This window comes from Sander vitreus, chromosome 8 (genome assembly GCF_031162955.1).
Source record: "Sander vitreus isolate 19-12246 chromosome 8, sanVit1, whole genome shotgun sequence".
NCBI classification, from domain to species: Eukaryota; Metazoa; Chordata; class Actinopteri; order Perciformes; family Percidae; genus Sander; species Sander vitreus.
Genome location: NC_135862.1, coordinates 25,009,284 through 25,034,086, shown reverse-complemented (window position 1 = coordinate 25,034,086; position 24,803 = coordinate 25,009,284). Strand labels below are relative to the sequence as shown.

The 24,803-nt window shown below is 40.4% G+C and overlaps 4 protein-coding genes across 4 annotated transcripts; 2 read left to right on the top strand and 2 right to left on the bottom strand.

Annotated features, from left to right (window-relative positions):
- Window positions 1–201: 201 nt before the first annotated feature.
- Window positions 202–5,377, bottom strand: rxylt1 (ribitol xylosyltransferase 1). Its single transcript, XM_078257622.1, has 6 exons — window positions 5,175–5,377; window positions 4,847–5,035; window positions 3,176–3,278; window positions 2,709–3,023; window positions 2,293–2,463; window positions 202–1,212 (listed from the first exon to the last, which is right to left on the bottom strand). Exons 1-6 carry the CDS (start codon window positions 5,320–5,322, stop codon window positions 810–812), a joined length of 1,329 nt encoding a protein of 442 aa, XP_078113748.1. The 5' UTR covers window positions 5,323–5,377; the 3' UTR covers window positions 202–809.
- Window positions 5,378–5,634: 257 nt separating this feature from the next.
- Window positions 5,635–7,321, top strand: LOC144522503 (cytochrome b-c1 complex subunit Rieske, mitochondrial-like). Its single transcript, XM_078257619.1, has 2 exons — window positions 5,635–5,849; window positions 6,592–7,321. The coding sequence occupies exons 1-2, from the start codon at window positions 5,738–5,740 to the stop codon at window positions 7,200–7,202; spliced, it is 723 nt and encodes a 240-aa protein (XP_078113745.1). The 5' UTR covers window positions 5,635–5,737; the 3' UTR covers window positions 7,203–7,321.
- A 571-nt stretch (window positions 7,322–7,892) lies between these two features.
- Window positions 7,893–9,241, bottom strand: LOC144522505 (protein C19orf12 homolog). Its single transcript, XM_078257621.1, has 3 exons — window positions 9,116–9,241; window positions 8,509–8,669; window positions 7,893–8,413 (listed from the first exon to the last, which is right to left on the bottom strand). Exons 2-3 carry the CDS (start codon window positions 8,666–8,668, stop codon window positions 8,148–8,150), a joined length of 426 nt encoding a protein of 141 aa, XP_078113747.1. The 5' UTR covers window position 8,669; window positions 9,116–9,241; the 3' UTR covers window positions 7,893–8,147.
- Window positions 9,242–11,467: 2,226 nt separating this feature from the next.
- Window positions 11,468–24,480, top strand: uri1 (URI1 prefoldin like chaperone). The gene is made up of 11 exons (XM_078257618.1): window positions 11,468–11,833; window positions 12,803–12,837; window positions 18,297–18,375; window positions 19,201–19,336; window positions 20,439–20,530; window positions 20,621–20,684; window positions 20,824–21,010; window positions 21,115–21,358; window positions 21,496–21,647; window positions 22,281–22,506; window positions 23,711–24,480. Exons 1-11 carry the CDS (start codon window positions 11,762–11,764, stop codon window positions 23,897–23,899), a joined length of 1,476 nt encoding a protein of 491 aa, XP_078113744.1. The 5' UTR covers window positions 11,468–11,761; the 3' UTR covers window positions 23,900–24,480.
- The last annotated feature ends 323 nt before the right edge of the window (window positions 24,481–24,803 follow it).

Below are 24,803 nucleotides of genomic sequence, written 5' to 3'. Positions count from 1 at the left end.
TGCACCATTATATTACCTGATCTGTGTTGATTTAGTTAAGTTGAAAGTTGTTCCCCTTTTAATATTGTCCAACTTAAAAAAAAAAACCTTTTGCCTTACATTTCAACTGAGATCATTATAGCCCCTGAAAATTAACTGGTCCACGGCGCCATCTGCAGGAAAAAATAAAAGCCCAGGACAAGCACATCAACACATTTCTCCTCAGGACAACACTCATTTATTTTCTTTGCACTGTCTAAAAAAAAAAAAATCCATGCAGCACACCACTGAAATAAATATAAAAAAAAAAAGAACAAAGAAGACATTACAGAAAAGTGACACGTGCCACAGCAACAACACACATTTGTCGCTCACAATACAAAATAATAGCTCTAACTACCATTTTCAAACAAGGCATAAAAACACATTATCATCCCATTCTATTCCTTATGTTTAGTGTTTTTTTTTTGTTTTTTTTAAATCACAATATTAAGTGTGTACAAACAGATATAAAATTTAAATGAATATAAGGATTACAAAATGCAAAGTCAGTTTATCATTTAGTATTTCTAAACGCCTGGACATTCCACCATTGTAAACATTAAGATGATAAATACACAGTAATGTCATTGGGCCCTTTACTGACTAGTAATGGCTGCTTTACAACATACATATATGGTTTTATTAATAACCTGCACAGGAATATTACACTGAACATCATCAGGTTCACAACACCAGTAGTAGGTCACATTTCTCCACAAATAAATTAAACCAATATTGAACGTCTACCCCTGTATATCTTTTAAATGTTTGTCAGTTAAGAACAACGGTCAGCCGCTCTTGAAGAAAGTCTCCTCGATGACCTCAGTGAACCTCTCCTTCATCTGCTGACGGAAGCTGGCGTACCACTCCAGCAGCCTCCTCCTCCTGTCCACCCTCTGCTCCTGGCTCATCCCTCTCTCCCTCTCCAAGATGGCCGGCAGCTCCTTCCAATCACTGATGAAGATGAAGGGTGCTCCTGCAGCTTTGAGCAGGCGTAGTGGGGAGCTGGGCCCTGCCGCACAAGTCCCAGGTGTCAGTACATCTTCCACCACTGGCACTGAGCCATACGAGCAGGCCTCGTAGATGCGGTAGCACTCGGTGTTGATTCCAACTGGGCAGAGAGTGAGCTCGCTCTCGGCCAGAGCTGTCTGATAGCGTCTCAGGCTGTCTGCTGTCTCCTGAGGCAGCCACCTGAGGCAAGGAATACATGTAATACATATGCAAGATATATCGCAGTACTGTTCCAATGAGACAATTCATGATTCAGATATGTCACCTCAACTCCGTTTATAATTTCATAATTAAACAAGAAAAAAACACAGAAATTCTACATTGAAAACGTCCAAACATAAATCTAGCTACCGATAACAGCAGGGTTCCCTGACAAAGACTCATCTCAAACTGCATAATGTACCACATACAGGAGTGAAACCTGGTCAAAGAAAAAAGACTAACCACAGCCCTCTGTGTGAGCAGCAGCCCTACAATGTAAAATGTGGGTGAAGTTTGCAAACTGCTCACATTTAAGTAAAGTATACAACACAATTCTAATACAAGTGATGGGGGACAAACTTATAGTCCTCTTTCTGTCTCTGTGGTGTCTAATTATAACTAATGTCATGTCAGTCCCTGAAATGTACTCTACTTTCACCACACAAGACCTTGAAAATAGTTTCAAAACCCTTAAATGTGATTCCTCAGTAAGTGTTAGAACCCCGATGCCTATTAACAAAAATAGGTTAGATACAATAGGAAGGTCTCCGTGAGAAGGTCTTGATATTAAAGGTGCTCTAAGCGATGTTGGGTGACGGCACTTCTTGTTGACGTTCAAAGTATTTTCAAACAAAACGGAGGCTAGCTCGCCCCTCCCTCCTCCTCATCACGTCCCCTCTCCCTCCCTTCCGTGCTTAATACATCCATGGTGCTTCCGCACACTAACCCCCCCAACCCCCACCCCCAAATCCTTCTTGTCGGTTATTGACTGGAACACTGTTATGTTTCGTGGTGCAGATTGGCCAGTTTGTTTTTGTTGCCGTTTGTAGAGCCTGGGCTGTCTACAGAGACCGCGTTTTTTTTTTTTAACAGTGTGTTCAGGGGACAGGCAGTTAGCGGACAGTGAGGAGATGTTTGCTGTATGTGACAAAAAATGTTGTAGCCTAAAAAAAACGCAAAAACTCAATATCAGTCTTCTTAAAACATACAAGTAATACAGTCATTTAAACAAAATAGAAAAGCTTTGCTCTTCCATATTAGTCCTAAACAATGACTTACTTATCCCTGGCAGTGGTGATGCATTCCTTTTCCAGACCAGATTGTTTCAGCACCTGCATGAGAGTCTCTCTGGACGAATTTTTGTAAACAGTTCCTAGGAAATTGCAGAGGTATGGCCTGTTGGAGGTAATCAGTTGGGCATTTGGCCTGATCATAGGAAACTGTCTGTATCTGCACAGAGACGAGCAAAACAGAGCAACTTGTTAGACGTTATTCATGTAAAAAGACAACCCGCAGTTTAATGTACTCATATATATATATATATATATATATATATGTATATAATGATACGCGCACATGCACACGCACACGCACACACACACACACACACACACACACACACACACACACACACGCACACGCGCACACACACACACACACACACACACACACACGACTAGTAAGAAATAGCATACGTAGCGACACCCAGAGGCCACTGGAAGACATCCTTGTCGTTGACCCAGGGGCTGTCGTACACTACAAACAGCAGATCCACAAAGCCACCATTTCTCTTTAAGTAAGGGGCAATGAAGTTGTTGTTGCAGTGCTCGTTGCCCAGCAGGACCACAGCCACATGTGACACTGTGTGGGACTGTACCAGAGATTGGACATGCTCCAGCCACCGTGTAGAGTAAGAGACCTTCTGCTGCTCGCGGCCGTTCAGAACCAGCACCAGGCTGTGCATATCCAGAGGGACATGGCCCTGGACTACAGCAGGACCTGTGTAGAAACTAAAGATGAAGAGGCAAGAGTGGAGGGAGAACAAGTCAATGTAATAGTTCTGTCTTATTAGGTAGTTATTATATGATGTGGTGTATTTCGCAGAGTCACAAAAGCAGAATACATTCTTGGGTTTGGCAGTATCGCATTTCTGACTTGTTACCTGAAATCAATCTTTCCTGACTGCAGCTCTCCTTCTCTCCATTGTGCGATCTTGTCAGTAGGGTTGAGGGGTCCCTCTAAAATATGTTCCCAGAGGTAAAGCCCTGAGGAGCAACGAAGGGTTCAATGCATTGTGCTACCTGAAGATGGGGTGGTGATGGTGCAGTGGATATGACACATGCCTTTGGTGTGGGAGACGTGGGTTCGATATCCCACTGCGATACATCAAAAAGGATTGGATAAAAGCGTCAGCTAAATGACATGTAATGGTATGTCAACATGTGCAGTGCCATTACGTTGTTCCAATGTCTGACTTCCGCAGCAGAGCATAAATCCGTTTTATATAGTTTGTATCTACATCTATGTCTGGACTAAATTAAATGAAGTGTCCAGCAAAGGGTAGGGGAACATGTTTATTCCAAATGATAAATAGAATGATGTCATTTTCTCACAGGGAGCATCAGTTGTATTCCTCTTTCTCATGCAAGAACTTAGTTTAAAGTAAGGAAGAATTATGCATTAGAGAGATTATTTAAAATCCATCAAAACATGTTTGAGCTATAGCTTCATTTGTGTGTTTGTTCCTCTGTTATTTGCTCTTTGAATCTGGTTGACTTTATTTGATTTACACTCTGAGCTACAACCAATATGATTTACTACTATATCTACTTTACGTTTGGGCTACAAAAAGAACTGTAGATAAATAGTTTTAATTCTGGACATGAAGACACTCAATATCTCTTACACATTTCGCTTATTAACATTGATTACATTTTTATATTCATTTAGCTTTTTATTGTTTAAAGTACAATTTTCCCTATCCAAACACTGTTCAGCTTGATCACCAAAGTATCTTCCAGCCCTCTGCAATAACATTGCAACTGTAATGTAATAACATCCAAATTCTCAAATAGTTAATACATTTAGGAAACTACTACTTTTAATACATGTTATTGTGAATTGGAATACATTTCAATAATCATTTCTTTTCAACTTCTCCACATCCAATCCATGTGCGTATATCAAATGGTTGTTCCCATCATTTAAGTTTTGTGAAGTTTAAGAATACATGGCTGCGCAATGTGAGTTAGGAATGATAGCAATGCTGCAGGGGCTACTAACATAAGGAGACAGCTGCCAGAGCTTTTTTCCCCTTAGGCTCTTAGACTTGCTGCATGTTTTCATCACACTACTCTAAGTCTGTAGTTATTTCTGACGTTTTGAAACGATATGCAGTCGGATTCTGTATTCTTTTATACAGACAGTAACACTCAGACTTGTCCATTTCTTATTGACCAATTCCTGTATTTCTTGCACGTCTTCTTAAGTGAGTAATAACATTATGTTCCACTGTATAACTGTATGTATGACTACATGACAAACTTGAAATGGAAAATTAAAAAAGGTATATTGTTTTAAAAAGTATAACAACCAGAAGTCAAACTAAATCATCAATCACAAGACTTGAAAAATGAAAAAATTCTAATCTGTATTATTTAATTAAATATAAGGGGAAACATTGTTGTAAATGCTTTGTACTTGAATGCACACATGCAGATGAAAATCGATGCCACTGTAAAGTCACAGTATTGTCTTTTCACACCCAAATCACAACACAGACCTTCTCTGCAGGCTCTAACAGATTAATGACACCTCATATACCATGCCTTACCTATGGCAGCTTTCCCCCAGATTTGTACCCTGTATCTTTTGGGTTTGTTCTTCTCAATTCGACCCAGGTGTTGTTTGAAGGCCTCCCTCTTTTTGGTCAGAGCAGAGTTGTAGTCCACCTGTTCATCCTCCCACGGATTCCAATCACCTGCTAAAAATGGAGCAACAGCACCGCCATCTCTGACACCACCTGCAAACACAATACACAATTGCCATCCAGCTTTTCACTCATCTATCATAAAAAAAATGAGTTTCTAACTGTCGATTTATGAAAATGTTAGGCAGTTTATTTGCAATCGGAAGATTACGGTTATTCCCAGGGAAATTACCCGAGAGTGCTCCAGACTCCTTCTTTACCACCCTGTGAACACGGGAGATTACTTTGGTGCTAAAGAAGACATTGTATGCAGCATAGAGTGAAAATGCCACATACGCAAAAATAATTAGAAGGAATAGTTTTCTTTTGGGTATTTTCATTTTTCTTTTTCCTTATATCTCACGTTACCATTGTGTAGCTAGCTCTCCTTATTTTGTGAGAGGACCCTTGTTTACATCACGAGGACCCCCTGGATGCAGCTGACTTAGGATCATGCCTGTACTAAATTAGGTCTTTATGTTACATTAGTGTATGGTTTCTACCGTTGTACATCTAACTATCGCCATGTATCAACACTGAATATATAAAGTGTAATTCTAACATGAATAAATAACCTCAAAACTATGTAAGAACTCGCTATATTAGGAAAAGAGCGCTTTGGTCAGACCGTACGTAATTCGGAACGCTTTAAAGGCGGGGCGGTTTCAGGTAAAGCAGCATCAATGCACGTGAAGTTTGTACACAAGAAGGCGTTGTCCCCTGCTGCGGTGTGGACATCTCTTATTTTGAGCGAACATGATGTCCATGGCCGCTCGGTCCGGGGCTCTTGCCCCGTACTTGCATTCAACAAAACACGCAGTTAAAAGCCTGCTGAAACCTGGAGCCAAGGACTTGGCGCCTGCTGCTGGTAAGGGGAGTGAAAGATGGATGTGTGTGGCAATCGTTGCAGTTTATTGAACTGCGTCACAACAATAACACTGAACTTAGTGACTTATTACTTAATTGTGATCTACAGAAAACGTCGAATATTCACTGGTTCCAGTTCATCAATGTGAATATTTGCTGGTTTTCAGTGATAGCAACCTAAAATCTTCGGTTTTTGGACTGGACAGACAACAAGCAATTTAAGAATTTAATTGTCTTATTCGATAACAAAAAAATAATCAGATCAATCGATAATTGTTAGCAGCTATACTGTCATGATTTCTAAAATCCAGTTTAGACCTGATCTGATGTGCTGTATTGTAGCCAATGTAAGGGAAAGTAATCATACCCTTGACTGGTATGATATTGTAATTAAAATGGTGTCTTTGGTTTCAGTGATCTATGTGTATGGATACAGCATATAAACAGTAACGTTATATAAATCAATCATTATTAATTTAATCCAAAATTAGAATTTTTAAAATGTCTTTACCATTTTTAAAGTGAAGTGATCCAATGTCCAAAGTCACATTAATGCAACAGAAATCATTTAGTTTGCGTGGTTTATGATTATTAGATCTTCTATTAATTAAACCTATAGGAGGACACGGTGTGAAAGAGAAATGCATTACTTTTAAATGGTTTTCTTAGATGCTGTAAGCTATATTTTACAATCCATCTGCTGTTTTTGTCTTTAAAAACTGCATCTTATGTCTCATTTCCAGCTCCTGGGGGGATCCGCCTTGCCCACACAGATATCAAGATTCCTGACTTTACAGACTACCGTCGCCCCGAGGTTACCGACCCCAACAAGTCCTCCCAGGACAGCAGTGACGCAAGAAGGTCGTTCTCTTACGTTTTCACTGGAGCGACCACTGTGGTTGGTGTGTATGCAGCCAAGACAGTGGTCACCCAGTTTCTCTCCTCAATGAGTGCGACAGCAGATGTCCTGGCCCTATCCCAGATTGAGATCAAGCTCAGTGAGATCCCTGAAGGCAAAAACATGACCTTCAAGTGGAGAGGAAAGCCCCTGTTTGTCCGCCACCGCACAGAGAAGGAAATCGCCACAGAGGAGGGTGTGAATATGTCAGAGCTGCGTGACCCCCAGCATGACAAGGATAGAGTGATTAACCCCAAGTGGATCGTCGTCCTCGGTGTGTGCACCCATCTGGGTTGTGTGCCCATCGCCAACTCTGGAGACTTCGGAGGCTACTACTGTCCCTGCCATGGCTCCCACTATGATGCTTCAGGAAGAATAAGAAAGGGACCAGCGCCTCTTAACCTGGAGGTTCCCTACTATGTATTCCCTGATGAGGACACACTCTTGGTGGGATAAATACTGGAGCTCTGTCTCAGTTCCTCTATGTAATATGTATTTTTGTTGATGGCTCTGTGTGAGTTTTGAGGGTGCAATAAAATGTGTATTCACTAATAAAGACATATTTCCAACTCCTATGAATGAGTTATTGCATCTTTTCACGTGTAAAAAGTCAGTTCTTTCTTCCATTGTCCTGCATCATTTAGCTTGATGTCTTTGATTAATTGCATTTTTATATTGGGATTAATACAGTACTTTATAGGTTTTTCTTATTTATTTTTTTAAATCAGGAAAGTCTTAGCCTCCATATGTGACTCTTAAGAAGGTCAAAGGGCCCTTTGTTACTTTTAATGGGTTTGTGTCAGAAAATATGACAATTTTATACCAGTAATGGCAGCAGCAAAGAGTGTGAACTGCCAAGTAAGTAAAAGCACTATTGTTTCACACTCGAATCACAGATGGATTTAAACCTGATGAACAAGTGTGCTGTGGAAAACTGAACCTAAGAAATGCACAATCTTTTTTTTTTTTATTGATGAACATATGCTGGCCAATTCCTAGTCTTAAACTTAATAAATTGTCAAATCAAAAATATTTCATACTGTACAGTTAAGTGCATAATCCTTTGTATTGAAATCGGTGTATCTGAACCATGATTATCAGGGCTTTCAAAGGCTTAATGAATAAATAATTCCTTCAACTGATGGGTGCACTTCACATAATAATATAATATAATAATAATCCAGTTATACAGCTGTTTTCACAGTCATTTGCTAACCTCATATTACCCAGTGTAACCTGTTGCCAGGACTGTGATATCTGTGCAATTTTACAAAATGTGATATGACATTTGATGAAAAAGTCTCTCCAGCTTCATAACATCAGTTCACATTATTTTCAAAGACTCCGTCCTCCTGAGCATGTGCGCCCCTGAGTCAGGTTATCCCAGTTTTTCCACAGACACTAATCCACGTAGTGCACCTCCGCCTGGAGCTCCTTGGAAATATACCCGAGAAGGGCGGCTGTGAGATGCTGCTTCAGGGTGGCGTTGCCCATCACTAGAGCAGTTAGCTGAGCCAAATCTGTCCACTGAACGTCTCCCAGGACGACCATAAGATCATCGTAAAGCTTCTGCTGCTGCTGAGGACTGAGCTCCATTATGATCTGAGGCAGCGGTTTGAATTGTCCACTGGTCAGCCAGCAGCCCAGCAGGCCTCCAACAGCACCGCCTACAGGGGAAGAGGGTTTGAAATGTATTGAATTATGATTGTACATAACATATACATTTTTTTTTTTATATTTCTTTAAGTTACATCCCACTTACCCACTGCAATACCAAGAGGGCCCCCAACTAACCCTCCAGCGAAGGCCAGTCCACCAGCTGCTGCTGCTCCCTTCCCTGAGCCTTTCACTGTGGTCTGGATTTGCTGATTGGCAGATAACTCAGAACACAGCTTCATGACATCATCAATTCGATGACTCATACTGTGGATCAGAGTTAAATACTTTTAGGAGACATTACAGAAAGTAGAACTGTAAGATACTTAACAATCTAACAATAAGCATAGAATAAGAAATCAGGAAAATACTGCCAGTTAGAATAGTTAATATACAAGTATTTGTTGTTGGCTATTCACAAATCAACAATTTAGAAAATCCCATCAGACACTGACATACACTAAACAATTTCAAACACAGAAGACTAAACTGTATTATTGCTGTATTATTGTAGTACTAAACTATACTGCGGCACATAGAAACGTTCTAAAGCAATCATTTACAGATACCAATATAGTAGTGATTGCATCAGAAATCTTCCTAAAAGGCAAAGGTTAACGTTTCAGTGTAGCATCCACAGCCCATTTCAACAAATAACATTAGCCATTCGGCCAAGCCTGCTGTAATAATCACTGTAAACATTATAGGCTTACCTTGCTGTGTTATGAAATCCTCATCAATATTTGTAAGGCCGTTGTTATAATGTTATTATGATGTATCAACTAATTTCTGATTAGCCGGTTACTCTTTCATTTCTGAGCTGACTATGGCCGCAATGCCTGATGGGAACAACAAAAATGCTGCGTTCAGGAACATTCGGCCAATCCCCATATAGAATTCCCTGCATTTTGGTAGGAAAACAACCAGTCTATGAAAACAACCAAAGATATAAGTTTTATTAGGTTAGCTAGGTCAGTAAGTCACTGAAAATGCTCATCACATAATTACAGAAAAAAAAGAAAAAAGATTGAGACAAAGTAGAGAATAAGGATAATATTATATTATTCTACCGTAATAGTATAACACAGCAAATAAAATTATTTCAATTATTATAAAAGGCCTAATTATTAATAATAGCTTGAACTGATAATTCAGGATATATTTGTTAATTAAAGGCTTTGTGAATAAAGGGGGTTATTAGGAGTTAAATTAATAATGGAAATGTACCTGTCAAATGTCTCAGATCAATGTGTAATTTTTGGGGAAAGTTACTTATCCCTTATAACTTCTTATTAATTTGATGAGTAAAGGCTCTTTAAGTGGTATGACTTTTCAAATGAATGGACAAATTAAGGGACATCTCGTTCCCATACCAAACATAAGAGGTGAATTATGGATGATGTTTTTAAGGGGTTCTTGATTCACAGTGCATCATTTGTTTTTGCTATTATGACCGGTACAATGATATTTCCGACAGCAATTAAAGGCAACAAAAAACAGCCAATGAGCGTCTAACAACAAGGGGGCTGGAACCATGGTTGGATTTGCCTATATTCATTTTCTCAAACCTAACTTGTTTATCACAACCGACCTGTCTGAGCTAACTAGGGCTATATCTACTGATAACTATGCGGGCTATTATGTGAATAAGTGTGTGTGTGTGTGTGTTTAAATATTATCTGTAACTACGTGTCTGTGCAGGTAGAGGTACAGGCGATCAAACTGCTCCTTTTCTTATAGATACATCTTTGACAGTGGTTGTGCTCGTCACTATTTTACTGTGTGTTGGTCAGTTCTGCAGGATTTTTAGCTTGCTAGGCATATATGTCGACTGTTTACATTTGTGCAAACATCCTTCATTTACCCAGAGTACACTGGGAGACACAAAGGAACAGCTGCGACTTCATATGGCTAAAAAACGGAAAATGCAATGTTTTGTCTTCAAAATAAAAGTATGAAACGGGACTAAAGAAAGAGAGATGTTTAGAGATGCTTGTTTTTTACGTGAATGTGTCCATCTTATGCTTTCTACTCCACTTCATTTCAGATTGAAATGTACTTTTTACCCAACTGCATTCATTTGACACTTATGCTGCATAATAACAGTTTGCATGCACACAAAACTGTCTTAACTTATAAAAACAACACACTATTATTAAACTACCCAAGAATGCATTTAAATGAACTCAAAGAATTAACGCTGCAGTGTCAGCATTAATGCAACTGTTAATTAATCTAGCCATATTCATCTGTTCAACGGAGCACATGTAATCAAAAAAAATATGATTGGAAATAGCAACATATGAAGCTGTTATTAGAACATCAAGACCTTAGAAAAGGCGAGGTCAAGTGTGTGACCCTTTGTATGCATGGACCCAGTGACATCTTGTTAAAAATCAAAAGATTCCCGTAAACTTATGAAAAAAATGTTTTATCTGATTCTGAGTTGTTGCTGTCATCTACATAAATATTGAAATCACAGGAAATTATTATGCTGTCAAAATCAATAGTGATTTTAGCTTCTTTTTTTTTAAAGGATATACTCTAGTTTGTGATGACCAGTAATGATGTCATTAACATTGAAAGTCTTTTTGGCTAGAGATCAAGAGAGTTAAGCAGTGCATGTTTCAAAGTGCAAGGAGAATTAGCACGGACAGACATAGAAGACATAATTCATTTTCATAAACAATGATGACAAAGGATGAAATGCAACAATACAATGTACCACGCAATACAATAAAAAATACAATAATACAGCAATAATTTAATACTACCATTCCTTATGATAAGTATTTTTGTTACATTTTGCTGACAATATTTGCATACTTTTACTCTAGTCTTGATTGTCAACCTCAGACCCCTATAGGGGCCCAAAAAACTCCAAAGGGGCGACAGGGTGATATTTTTTGTTAATTTACCAATTCAATTACAGGTTTACCTCTGTTCATTCATTGGTGTTTTGTTCATTCTATGTTGGTGTTTTAATATAGCCTACTTAAAAGCGACATTTTATTTTGAATATGTTGAACGGAAGTTCCGGTGTTATTTTGTCTTCTTGACATTGGACCGAGGTGCATGTCGCAGCGCGAGTGACCAGGAATATTTGCTAATCTTTGGATATTAAAACCGTGGATATTTTTGGAAAAGCATGCAGAAATCTTGAAATGAGAGTGTGAAATGGTATCACTTCCGAAAGTGAGGATTATTATCACCGCCTCATTGATGAATACAAGCAGAACGGGTCTCAGGAATAGCTGCTGCTGCATTCATAAACACTTCTTTAGGACTCACAACAACCCCTGAGCTTTGTTTTGGGGTCACAGAACACCACATATTCCTGTTGTGCACGTGGGTTGACAATGGCTGAAAAAGGTAAAATGAATATAGAGCATCTCGGCGGAGTTGCCAGGCTCCGAGAGGAAAACGAGAAGGTAAGGTAACCAGTTGACACGAAACAAATTTAGCTGGCTAACGTTAACGTTAACTAACGTCTGAAACGTTAGCCAAACCACGCGTTGCAGCAGCAGCAAGGGTCTTCAAACCACGAGTGGCTCTAACGTTACTAAAGTGCTTTGTACACGAAATATAGACGTTTGTCCACTAATTGCACTAACACATATGTCACATTAGTAAGTTGTAAGTTTATTGCTTTGACTGTCCATGTTCGAGAAGCTTCCTCTTGCAGCCACTCGCATGTTCAAGTTCTTGTTACGCAAATGTTGCCCGCAGGGAGGTGTGTTTAGTTTCTGTTCTCAGCTGCTAGTTTTACTTGACTTGACGGATTTGTTGTGCTCTACACTTTTTGGAAACTGACTTTTAACGTTTTTATTAACTGTCGACCAGCTTACTGTTAAACACGTAACAGTTATTCCACAGATAGTCATACAGGAAGTCCCAGACTTACAACAATACGATCTGAGAAGTTTCACTTTTTATTTAGGAATCAGTATAAACACTGAGAAAGTTTAGCAAACGTTGGAACATTTTGGTTTGCATACATGATATATCACCATATCTCACAGTGAAAGGCAGATGTCATGGCCATTTGAATGTAACGTTAGCCTATAGTTTTGACAGAGCTGTTTGTCTTCCTCTCCTGCTTCCTTCATCTGGTTGGGTGTTTTGTCTGTTTCCCCGTGTGTGTGTGTGTGTGTGTGTGTGTGTGTGTGTGTGTGATTATTCTTTTCTTTAATAAGTTGTGTATTAGCATTGTAGTATTTGCATCACAAGTGAAACTAAACATAAAATGTTTAGGAATTGGAAAAATCTGCTTGTGGCAATAATCACAGTTGTCATTTTAACATTTACTCCTTTAGGCTAGTAAAGCCCTAACAGAAGGCTGTGTACATTTAAGAGATGTTCCACATGATTTGAATTTAAATTATCTGTCCTAAAAACAGGTGGTGAAAGACTGTGAAAGTCGGATTCAACACTGGTAAGCATTAAGAAATCCCATGTTCTATTTCAACAGTTGCATAGTGATAACATTCTTTAGTTTTTTAAGCTTGCTTTTGTGTGGAGACCAGGGATGGTAGTAACACCTTTTTGTTTGAGCATCAGTAACTCAGTGGTTGTTTGTTTGTGTTAGATCTCTCAATCTTTCATGCACGGTTCCTAGTGCTGGGTGGTATACCGGTTTTAATTTCCCGTACGGTATGAATTTTCACATTCCACGAACAGCTCTACTGTCGGGCTAAGCTGTGAGTGTATTGAGAGGAGACCCATATTAAGTGTGTACCCTTTTCACTCATGAGTAGGCCATACCTTTATAACTCAACAATTAGTCTTGCATTGCCAGACCTATCTCCAGCGCCGTGGAGAAAGGTCTGGCTACACCACACATACATTCTGGGATAGGTGTACAGTTCTTTTAAACCAATCACAATCGTCTTGCGCGGCCCTATGCTCCTCACGCAGCGACGGTGGCTCTGCAAAATGGTCTCAGGAAGGAACTTGTACACGTACAATATTAAACGAAGTTAACTGTTCAAACAATACAGTAATGTGAGCTATTTAAATTAGCTGGAGAAATGGTTAAACATAATTAGCTTTTACCAGTGATCGCCGTGTGGATTTTGTCCATCGCAAATCTCCGCCAATCTGTCCCAAAACGTCCCAGTTAGAGAGTAAATACCGTAAATATATTCTTTGTAAATTTTTTGCATTCATTCCCCAAAAGAACCAAGCAGACATGCCGTATTGCACAATCCAAATGTTCTTTAAAACTTGCCATTTTCAGCGTGAAGTTTGTTGTTGTTTCCCGAAATGGACAGAGTTTGATAATGGCAACACGCAGAGAGTGGAAGGTCGGGAACATCGGTCAGGCAATTATCTAATGGCCCTGGCACACCAACCCGATAATCGTATCGTATTACGTCTCGCGCACGCGCAGAACGTACGCTCAAGTCGGCGTCGCTTCGGTGTGTTCTGAGGCACTTTTTGGACCTCGGGGAGCAGACTGATCAGTCCGACTGCCTTTTCTGTGGTCGCCCGTCGGGTTGGTGTGTCGGTGGCTTTAGAAAGGTTCTCCGTTGATTAAGACTACACACAATCACAAACTACTGACAACAATTAATAAGCAGCAGCTAACTCTTTAACAGGGTAAAACACCATGGCACAGAACAATTTGTGACACATAAACAAGTTGTAACACTAATAATTGTAAATTTACAAATTTACACCCCCGAACGGCATGCTGGGTAACGTTACAACAGCTAGCCAGGTAGCATAGTTTGTTATCAGCTGGGAGATGCTCCTTCACTAGTGCACATTCAAGACTTTCTTGACTTGCGAAATTATCTATTAAACTGATGAACATCATATGTGTAATTCATGGCTCAGTTCAAACGGGATCAAAAAATAATTATTATTATTAGTGACTTCGGCTCTCTATGCCATGTGTAGTTCCACTTGTTCGTGATCTCCCACTTCTGAATGTAAGTATCGACTGGAACACTCTGAAGCATATACTGCCCCCATCAGTTCCAGAAGAGGCACAGCACCGATGCTAACACTGGCATCGGTGCTCGCGGTTCTTACGGTGCTTCAAAAAAATGGGCATCGACGGTGTTTTGTCATTTTAGAGTCGAAAGGTATCGCAAGTATCTGCTCTCGTGACATCCCTAATCCCAATTATAACGCCGAAGAAAGCTGGAGCTACTTACCGTCGCCCACAACAGCAGACCTGTGGTCACTTTATAGGTCTTATACCACTATCTTAAACTATTTTGTTTTGTAAAGGAAACAATGTTAAAGTTGTTGACATATCTATTAATTTCTAAGTTTTTTTTTATTTTTTTTTACTACGACACAATTTTCACAATAAAAATGGTTTATTCTGCAACTGTTTCATTCATTCTGATTCCTTCATATATTGTATAATTTTGTGGTGCAAACATAAATATTAACTATAGTAATCAAAGCTTTCAGTATACATGATGACATTAAAATGTTTTTTATATGCAATGTACTTCGGTCAGTAGAAAAATCAACAATCTATATAAAGGTCCAGTCAAGGCAAAAAAAATAATGCAGTGAAACAGCCAGAATCTTTAATAATACCGTGGTACAAATTTTTGGTCATACCGCCTAGCACTAAGGGTACCCATATTTATCTTCTACGAATAAAACTCGCTTGGATAAGGCTCAGTCCTTACCGCAGCGGGCCAGGTTCAATTCCGACCCGTGGCTCTTTGCTGCACGTCATCCCCCTCTTTCTCTCCCTCCTTTCCTGTCTTCAGCTGTCCTATCGAATAAAGGTCAAAAAAGGCCCCAAAAATTATCTTTAAAAAAAAAAAAAAACCACTCACTTGGATTTCTACTACCCAATCACAGATTATGTGAGTTAATGTCAAATACAAAGAGTTCTGTTACAAACTACCCCACTACTGGGGTGAGTTGTAACTCTAGCTGGAGATAGATGTAACAATGAGAGGTCATTTGCTGAAATAACATCCATACTATCCAATTTATGTAAGAACGAATTTGACCAATTTAAAGTGACAAAAAACACTTCGGCCCTATTTCTTCTAAAACTTGCTGTGAGTGTTGCCTGTATTCTTTAACGTGCACGTGTCGCATAAGGGTTCAATCACTGTCACAGTTTTGACAAATGTAGATGGATGTCCCTGGGGTACAGGCTTTGTTGGCACAGAACTGACAGATGTGCACGTGCATGTGGGCTTGATGTTAGCACGAATGCAAAGCATCAAATTAAATGAGGGCAACTTTAGGTAATGTAAGTCGAACCATTGCTTCTACAATACAACGAACTCTAGGCAAAAAAAATAATCTTAAATCGTAAAAAGAATCCACAACGTTGCTCACAGAGACATGCCACTTCTCCTGTGAGTTCAAAAGGAGGGAGTGTATGATATGTTTAAGATTAACAATCTTTAATTTGTTTTGGAGCAAAATACAAAACATACATCTCACAACATGAACACATCCCCTGCCCACTCGTCGTCGCCACTTGTTTAGACAAAAATGAAGACTAACCATAGTAGACAATACAATATAATGGGAGTGTACGATATTGATTACATCACCGCAGCTCTTTTCTGATTGATCACACTGACTACTAGTGTTACAACTAACCCGGTGTTGAAACACTCCCCGGTCACCCCTGCACTATAAAAAAAGAAATTCGGGAAAAAATAGAAATGTCGCCACAAGGCAAATACAATAAGCTGTTCAATTAATGCTGGTTCTAATATGATAGCTCTTCCCTTGGATGTAAAAACAAACAAACTGAAAACTTAATATCTGTGAAAAGAAAAGACATGCAAAAGCTCAGTAGTATTATTCTTAGAATTTACGTAGTAAATGTTAAAGGCAAGTCCCATCTGCACAACGCTTGATATATGAAAACAAATGGTCAGCCGAGATTCGTATGTCTCTGCACTTGCTTGTCCCTGAGTGATCAATTTCTATGAACGCAACCAATTTGAAAATGAAATTAAATGGATATTTCAACCAGAAATGGAGCTTTTGTCATTATCCACTAATTCCCTTCAGTGAAGTTTGTGTTTAGTCGAGACACAGTTGGTATAGCACCACGCTATTACTGAATAATTTATTGTCTAATAATAGCCATGAGTTTGGCATCCTCAATTAATCAAGCATGATTGTGTGCAATATTGATGCTTTGCGTTTAGAGTGCTCGCTCTGATCAAAATCCACAAATTAGACACTCCCTGTCCCAGACCAATCGGAGGCATTTGTTTCAAGTATGCTTGAAATGATGATAATTAGACAGTTTATTTCTGATTCCTAAACACAGTTGCAGTAGCAAGAAGGAGCGTTTTCAGTTCACAGCCAACCTTAAAGGTTCCATATTATGCTCATTTTCAGGTTTAAACTTGTATTTTGGGTTTCTCGCACGCTTACATGCTTAAATGTTCAAAACACAGCATTTTTCTCATACTGTCTGTCTGAATATACCTGTATTCACCCTGTCTGAAACGCTCCACTTTAGCCCCTCCAAAAAGCCCGGTCTGCTCTGACTGGTCAGCATTTCCAGGTCTCTCACGTCGGCGCTCTCTCTGTCTGCACCGTCATTGCAGCCGGGAATGACTGTAACAGCACTGAAGCTGCACTTTCTACACCCTTTCATTTAATATATTCAGACTTTCATTTACTATATTCAAGGTGTATTCAATATATTTAGACTTTCATTCAGTATATTCAAGGTTCATTCAATATATTCAGACTTTCATTCAATATATTCAAACTTTACACACACACACACACACACACACACACACATATAGTGTGTGTGTGTGTATATGTGTGTAGTATAGTTGTGACATCACAACTGGCCAACTTTGAACACTGTGTTAACAAACACCAATCGACAAAAGTATCATATTATACCTTTAAGTCAGATCAACTGAAAACACCCCTGTGGATGTGTAAGGTCCGTAATACAAGTAAGCTGAGTAAACTTATTTTACTGGGTAAAACAAACAAAAAACTGAGTGGTGACAAAGAGCAACCAAACACCATAAAATAGTTCTCGCCTGTTTGTTTGTTTGTTTGTTTGTGTTGTGATGCCAGATTATTGTTCTGTGGGTCCAAAAGTCTAGCACACGTCTCTAAACTCTGCACAATGCACCTGCAGTCTGTAGTTACAGGTGGAGCACACTCGGTCAAACCAAGTGGTTGAAACAAGTGGACAAGTGTATTTTTTGTGGTAACAATTATTTGAGACACTCTTTGTTGTATGTTTATGACAAATATACAACAACTTTAAGTCAACAATCTAACAACACTCACCAGTTTTTGTTTGAGGGTCCATTTTCCTTTTTGACTAAAAAGGACTCAAGTATCTGATATGTTATATTTAAGATAGAGGTTTGAGATTAAAAGGACCGCTAGACTATTCTAGTACGTTGCAATAAGGCAACCAGGGCATTGCATAACTTCCTAGATGTGTTACATTTACAAACTGGTGTTGTGACTTTAAATGGAGAAAGTAGGCAATCTCAAAACAAACAAAAAATGTTACTTATTTAAACCTTTAGAGTAACTGTATATTTCTGTGTTCTTTATCTGCATGGAAGACGGCATCACAGTATAACGTTGGCTGCTTTTTGTCACTCTGCTGTCATGATTTTCTCCAAGTTTTACATTGTTCAGTGGCAAATAGATACAGGTGAATACCAGCGACATCTTGAGAACTCTTCTCCCTTCTTCCCTGAAGGGGGAAACGGGCACTTCCTAATTACTCCATAGCTATTGTTTGCTTTGCATTGTTTTGTTTAACATCCCAGAATAAGTCAAACAAACCAAGTTGGATAACAATTGCTTCAGAGGAGATGTGACTTTAAATGAAAACAATCATGAATTTGAATAGTTGTTGGCCTAACACCGTTGTAAATCCATGCTTTGCAGGCAAAAGGTGGCAGGTGACTATGAAGCCCTGGATGAGCGGCTTCAAACTCTTCCGGATCAGCTGTCTTATGACATCATGGTGAGTGCTGACCTTATTCAAAATGCACAAGAAGAAACACACACACACACACACACACACACACACACACACACACACACACACACACACAACTTGTGCAGTGTAGGTTAGTTTTAAGATGAATGCCTGTTGCAAATGGCCAGTTTACCATTTACAAGTGCCATGAGCTGGGATGATATTCTTAAAGGTCCAGTGTGTCACGTTTTTAGTTGTGCATTATCAAAATCTGTGTTGCCCGTTCACAAACTTGTCCTTTTTCATGAATATTTACCTCCACCATCAATTCCAAGTATTCCTATTGGCTTGGAATTTTACTTTTGCATGAACTGGGGTAGACGCTCCATATTCATGCACCAGTCTTGATATACGTTAGCCGGTAAGGGACGTACAGGATATACTGCTCCGCCTTTCGCGTTTTCGCTGTCGCATATCGTCGCTTCCCGGCACCGGCAAGTATGAAGAAGGAAACGTGGAGGATCACACGTATTCAAAATCCAAATTTCAGGAACAGGAGTCTTCTTCTTCGCCCAAAAAAGGATAATGAAAAGAGCAAAAGACCGGCTTTTTGAAGCGTGAAGGCTACCGTAGCTGTAATACGTGCTTTGAACTGCGTGGCACGAGAGAGTTGATTACGATGTATGATCTCAACGCTAGATGGGAGAAATTCCCACACACTGGACCTTTTAACTTTGCAGAAGTTGACCCTAAATATGCATTCATTTTATTTCTTCTTTTCTCCTACTTTCGTGTCCACATTCTGCCACCTGCTTTATTAACTGTTTCTCTTTCGTTTTGCTCTTTCTTCATCCCCTGTGCTATAAACAGGTGCCGTTTGGCTCTTTGGCCTTCATGCCCGGGAAGCTGGTGCACACAAACGAGGTCACAGTGTTGCTTGGCGACAACTGGTTCGCCAAGTGCTCTGCCAAGCAGGCTCAGAAAGTTGTCGATCACAGGATGAAATGTGAGTCTTGTTTTTCAAAAGACTGCTTTCCTGTCCTCTCTCCAAAAGAGAGGAGTCATTGTTTGTTTGATTTTAATGGAACTGCTCGACACTGCCGTTCTTCATCCAGCAGAGGGTGTTGTTGCATCAAGCTTGTCTGAAGAATCACTGAAGTGACAAACTAACTTTCAGCTGAGCCGTTATTTGCCCTACCATTTTGGAAGAAACTTTTGAGATGAGACTGTGAAGCTGCTTCTAACAACTGTACTGACATCTTGGATTTTAGGCGTACGCGGGGTACTCGATTTCATATGTGGTTAAAGGGCCGCAAACCGCAAGTCACATTCGCATCACTTATTTGCTGTGCTGCTCCTGCACTCATATTTGACATGCCACTGTTGTCACTGCCGCCGTTGTACATCTTGTACGACCAGTTCATACCGTTTCCTCTCCTGTGGTCAAATCAAGTCCTGTAAATGCAACACTATCGTTTTTGAAGAAAAGAAATGTATCGATTCTAACATGGGTTGTGTGTCTTTTCCCCGCTGCTCGTTCTAGGTCTGAAAATCTCATATCAAGTTAAATGGGCCCAAGTAACGATTTATGATGTGAACATTATTAGAGTGTTTAGTGAAGCAGAAACATGCTGCCACAGCCCATCCGCAGCCGTCTGCCATCCCTTCCCACCCCCGCCCCCCTCCCTATCTCCTGACCCTGCCCACCCCGCTATTACAGAGCTAAGTGCTGTAATACAAACATAGCTTGGCTGAAATGTGTCAGACAGCGGCTGAGTTGTCAGGCCTTCTGACTGGAGGGGCTCCCGATCGCCATGGAAACAAGGGCCCTCTGCTGCTATTAGTAAAAGGGCTTAATTGTTGTCTAGATTTAATGATCCGGAGTAGTATTCAGGGCAGAAGATATTATGAACTGTTTGTGTCATCATTTTTCAATTTCTCCCCCCCCCCCCCAACTTGTTTAGGATTTTAACTCTTTAGCAGCTGATTGCCATTGGTATATTAAATGTTCCATTTAAAATCTCTGTTAGCCTGCAGCCAGTTCCTGCACATTGGCTTTTGTCAGTCTGCGTCAAACATTTTGACGATGATGTACCCATTTCCCGCAGACGTGAAGCATGAACTTGATGATCTGACAAAGACGATGAAAAACTTTGAAGCCAGAGTTGGGCTCGCGAAGGATTTGGAAACCATCTCATCCGTATGTTGCATTACTACAAGTCATCTCCCAGATGAGATATTGCATGAGACAAAGATGGGGACAGATGTATTGACTTTGCTTCCTTTTTAGAGTAAAGGGGACTACGTTGACATCAGAGAAGACGCCGGAAACAATGACGCTGCTGTCACAAAAGGTATCCTCGTCAGCCTTCCTTCTGTCTTCATTTGACTACTAATCAATGTAAGCTTAGTTCTACACCAAACTCCAGATTGAGATTTAGGCTGAGAAAAGTATTTCAGGAATTTCTTTTCCGTCTCACCTGCTATTAACAGGAAAACAAAGAATAGCTCGCAAACCAAATTCTATGCCCAAGATGGATGCCGTGTTGGATCTTAAAGAGGAGAATGAAGGAGAGAGCGGAGATGGAGGGAGCAGAAACGGCACCTTGACCGAGGAGGAGTTGTGGGCTAGATTGGATGAACTCGAGAAACTGGAGGAGCTACAAGATGAGCAGGACAGGTAGATGAACACACTCGGGGTGTTGTCTTAGTAGCCATTGATAGTTGCACATTTTCTGACCTCGGGCAAAATGAAAATGTCTCTTGGAAATGTTTCTTCTCCAGATTATCTGATAATGCAGACATGAATGGCGAGGACACGTCATCCATTTCCTCAGAAGAGGAGAAGGAGGGAGATGCTGCACCCCCGGTAAATGGACTGAGTCTGAAGCCCAGCTGGACCTCCAGGCCTCACAGCAAAGCGCCGCCGAGCGCAGACAGGAAAGCGGGCGAAGACGACGAGGAAGAGCAAGAGGAAGGCAGCTGTTTGCCTACCATCTTTTTCTCTCACACCATCGAACCCAAGAAGGTAAGAGTGATAAATCACTTTGGGTATTTTACAGATTAGTTGGTAAAGATATTGTTTCTTCTTGTCTTATATATTCTGCAGTTTATTTAAGTGCTTTGGCGACTTTCTCTTCAGCCTGTCTCTGTCTTCTGCTTCAGGTGAGGATTAACACAGGAAAAAACACCATGTTCAAGTTCAGTGAAAGGAAAGAGCAGAAGGAACACTCGAAGAAGAAAAAGAAAAACGGCCACAACAACGGACACTCCCATCACGAACTTCACAAAATCACAACACCAGTGGACATTTACAGGTAAAAACAAACCCTAAAGTCAGACATATCCCAACTCACCCCTTGTGTTGTCTTCCCGTTGACCAGGAACTCATTTCTTTTTTTTTCTTGTCTTTTTTTTTTTTTACTGCTTTTGACGATTTTGAAAAATGTTTTTGTCACTTTTTTCAACACTTGTTAAGTTTTTTTAATTCATGGTCAATAAACCTAATTTAAAATCACATCATACCTAATTTTTGAGTTTAAAAAAAGCTAAAATTATGAATTATTTTGACTAATATTTAAGATCAGAGGATGTTGAGTGAATCACAGACGAAGTTTAATTAGGATACTGTTTTAAAACCGCTTAAACATTTTTTTTTTATTATGAAATGGAAGTATTCATTTTACCTGCAAGGAATGTTGTATGTGTTCCACATGCATCCATCCAAGTTATTTTGGGGCAGTTTGGTTGTAAGAAACCCATATTTCTGATATAAAAAAGTCAACACAAGGGTTAAAACACAACTGATTTCAGTTATGAGGTCTGTTTGAGGAGGTTCCTCATACACACACACACACACACACACACACACACACACACACATACACACATAGAACAATCTATGGTTCCTCTCCTCTGATTGGTGAAACTGGTCTGCTGTCTTTTGTCAGGTTGTTTGTGGATGTGAAGAACGGGGAGCCCGTCCCCAGGAAGTCCATCCTGAAGTCTCGCAGCCGAGAGAACAGCGTGTGCAGCGACACCAGCGAGAGCAGCGCCGCAGACTTCGAGGAGCGCCGGGTGACTGGACGCAGCTTCAGCCACGACGAGGCGACGCACAGCGACACCAGCGATGACAGTCCCACGGCGGTCCCACTGCACCCCGCCAGCCGATTTGAGGTAAACGACACATGGTTGTCTTTTAGTTTAGCTTTTAGTTCTTAATGCCTTTTTGTCTGAACAGATCTCAGTCAAGTTTCTTCGTACAGTCTTTAATCTCAGTTACAGTGTGAAGGACTCTGCAATATTCCTATATTATGAAACAATTTACAAAAATTGCTCCTTTGAGCCGCAGATCCCTTATTGAGAACATAACAAAACTCCCACAGAAGCTTCTTTAAGTTAAAATAGGAGCTGCAGGGCCCCTGGTTAGCTCACCTGGTAGAGCAGGCGCCCATATATAAAGGTTCACTCCTCGACGCAGCAGCCACGGGTTCGACTCCGACCTGCCTCCCTTTGCTGCATGTTATTCCCCTTCTCTCTCCCCTTTCAAGTCTAAGCTGTCCTATACAAATAAAGGCCTAAAATGCCCCCCAAAAAAATCTTTAAAAAAAATAGGAGCTGGAAGTATTGTAGTATAAGTATAAGTACTGTTCTCCAGTAACAGCTGGAGGACAGACCCAGGCTCTTGGTAGGCAGTGTCTGACGGTGCCGGTTGGGGGTGTGATGAACAGTGGCAATAATAGTCACAATAAAGATAATTGAACTATGACTAGAAATAGTAGTTGTAGTAGTTCATGGTGTAGCAGGGCACTGCAGGGTGTAGCAGGTCATAGCAGGGCACTGCAGGGTGTAGTGTAGGGCACTGCAGGGTATAGCAGGTCATAGCAGGGCATTGCAGGGCGTAGCAGGGCGCGGAGCAGGACCACGGCGATAGATGCAACCATGATTTAGGTGCCACCCTAAAAACATGGCATTAAAACAGTATAAATACTTTTAAGACTCCTTTTGGGGTCGCAGTAGCTCAGTCCGTAGGGACTTGACTTGGGAACCGGAGGGTCACGCGGTTCAAGTCCCCGTGCGGACCAAGTACGGAGTGTGGACTGGTAGCTGGAGAGGTGTCAGTTCATCTCCTGGGCACTGCCAAGGTTCCCTTGAGCAAGGCACTGAGCCCCCAACTGCTCGGGGCACCTTTAATGGACAGCCCCCTCACTCTGACACCTCTCCATTAGTGCATAATGTATAGGTCATGAGCGTGTGTGTAATAACTAACAACAATTTCCCCTTGCAGGAGGAAATAAAATATGTCTTAATCTTAATCTAAACCATCAGTCAAGTCATACCACATCAAGGCCGGTTTCTTACTGCGATTTCTCTCGTCCAGGCCTTTTCCGGTACAGTAGTAGAAAAGGACCCGATGCCTTCAGCTGTCCCCCATCTGACCATCGCTCCACCAGCTCTGCCGACCATACTGGAGAGGAAACAGGAGGAGGTGGCGCCTGACGTCGTCCCGGCCCAGCAAGCCCCGAAAAGGGTGTCCAAGTTTAAAGCTGCCAGGTTGCAGCAGGTGTGACTGTTAACGAGCAAATATCCATAGTTCACAATAACTTTTTGATGTTTTTTAAAAGCCTGTTTCTTTTCTACAACTGATAAACTGCACACACCACCCTCTCCTCTCCTTTCTTTCACGTGTCTTTCACTTCTGTCCATACAGGATTTCTTTCATTGAGCAGGACCTTTCATTTAGAAAAAGTACAGTAGCAACGCCTTGTGTGTACCACTGCTTTCAAACACTAGTAAATGCAGTCTCTTCTGATATCCACTCCTACAGTATAAATGGCTCTTAACAATTAAGTCTATCTTTCTGTGGGGCTTTTATAAGCAGACTGCTGTATGTTATATGTTTACCTGTCTTCTGCTTTTCTGTTGATCAATGTTTTTGCCCGCTTAGGCCACACTTAGAATCAGTCGCTTTGTTTTGTTTCTTTTTCCCAAGTCACGATTAATAAACAGAATTAGGTGTCTGCTAGCTCTCATAGTACCTTCTCTCGACCTGCCTAATGAATGTATGTATTCCTTTGTGACGAGCTTTATGTAAAGACAAAAAAGAATATTGATGGAAACTAAAAGGAAAATAAACGATTTTGACTACAAGTCTTGTTTCCTATTTCTCCCTTGAAAGAAAATATTATCTTGTTCTTCTGGGTCTCTTTTTCATTATGTTCTGCTGACAGGCCTTTATTCTGTATCTGAATATCAGTTTGGAAAGATTCTCAAATATTTTCTCACACTGCATAGTAAAGGTACTGTATGTGATAGTAACATGTTTGCTCCTGATATCTAGTGCAAATTGTTTCGGTCTTTAAACAGCTATTACCAGACACTGACTGAGCTAATATGGTCTCCTATAAATTATTGTTACGCCTTGTGAATTTCCCATTGTGTTTTTAAAATTTGAAGAGCTAAGGAAACCACCC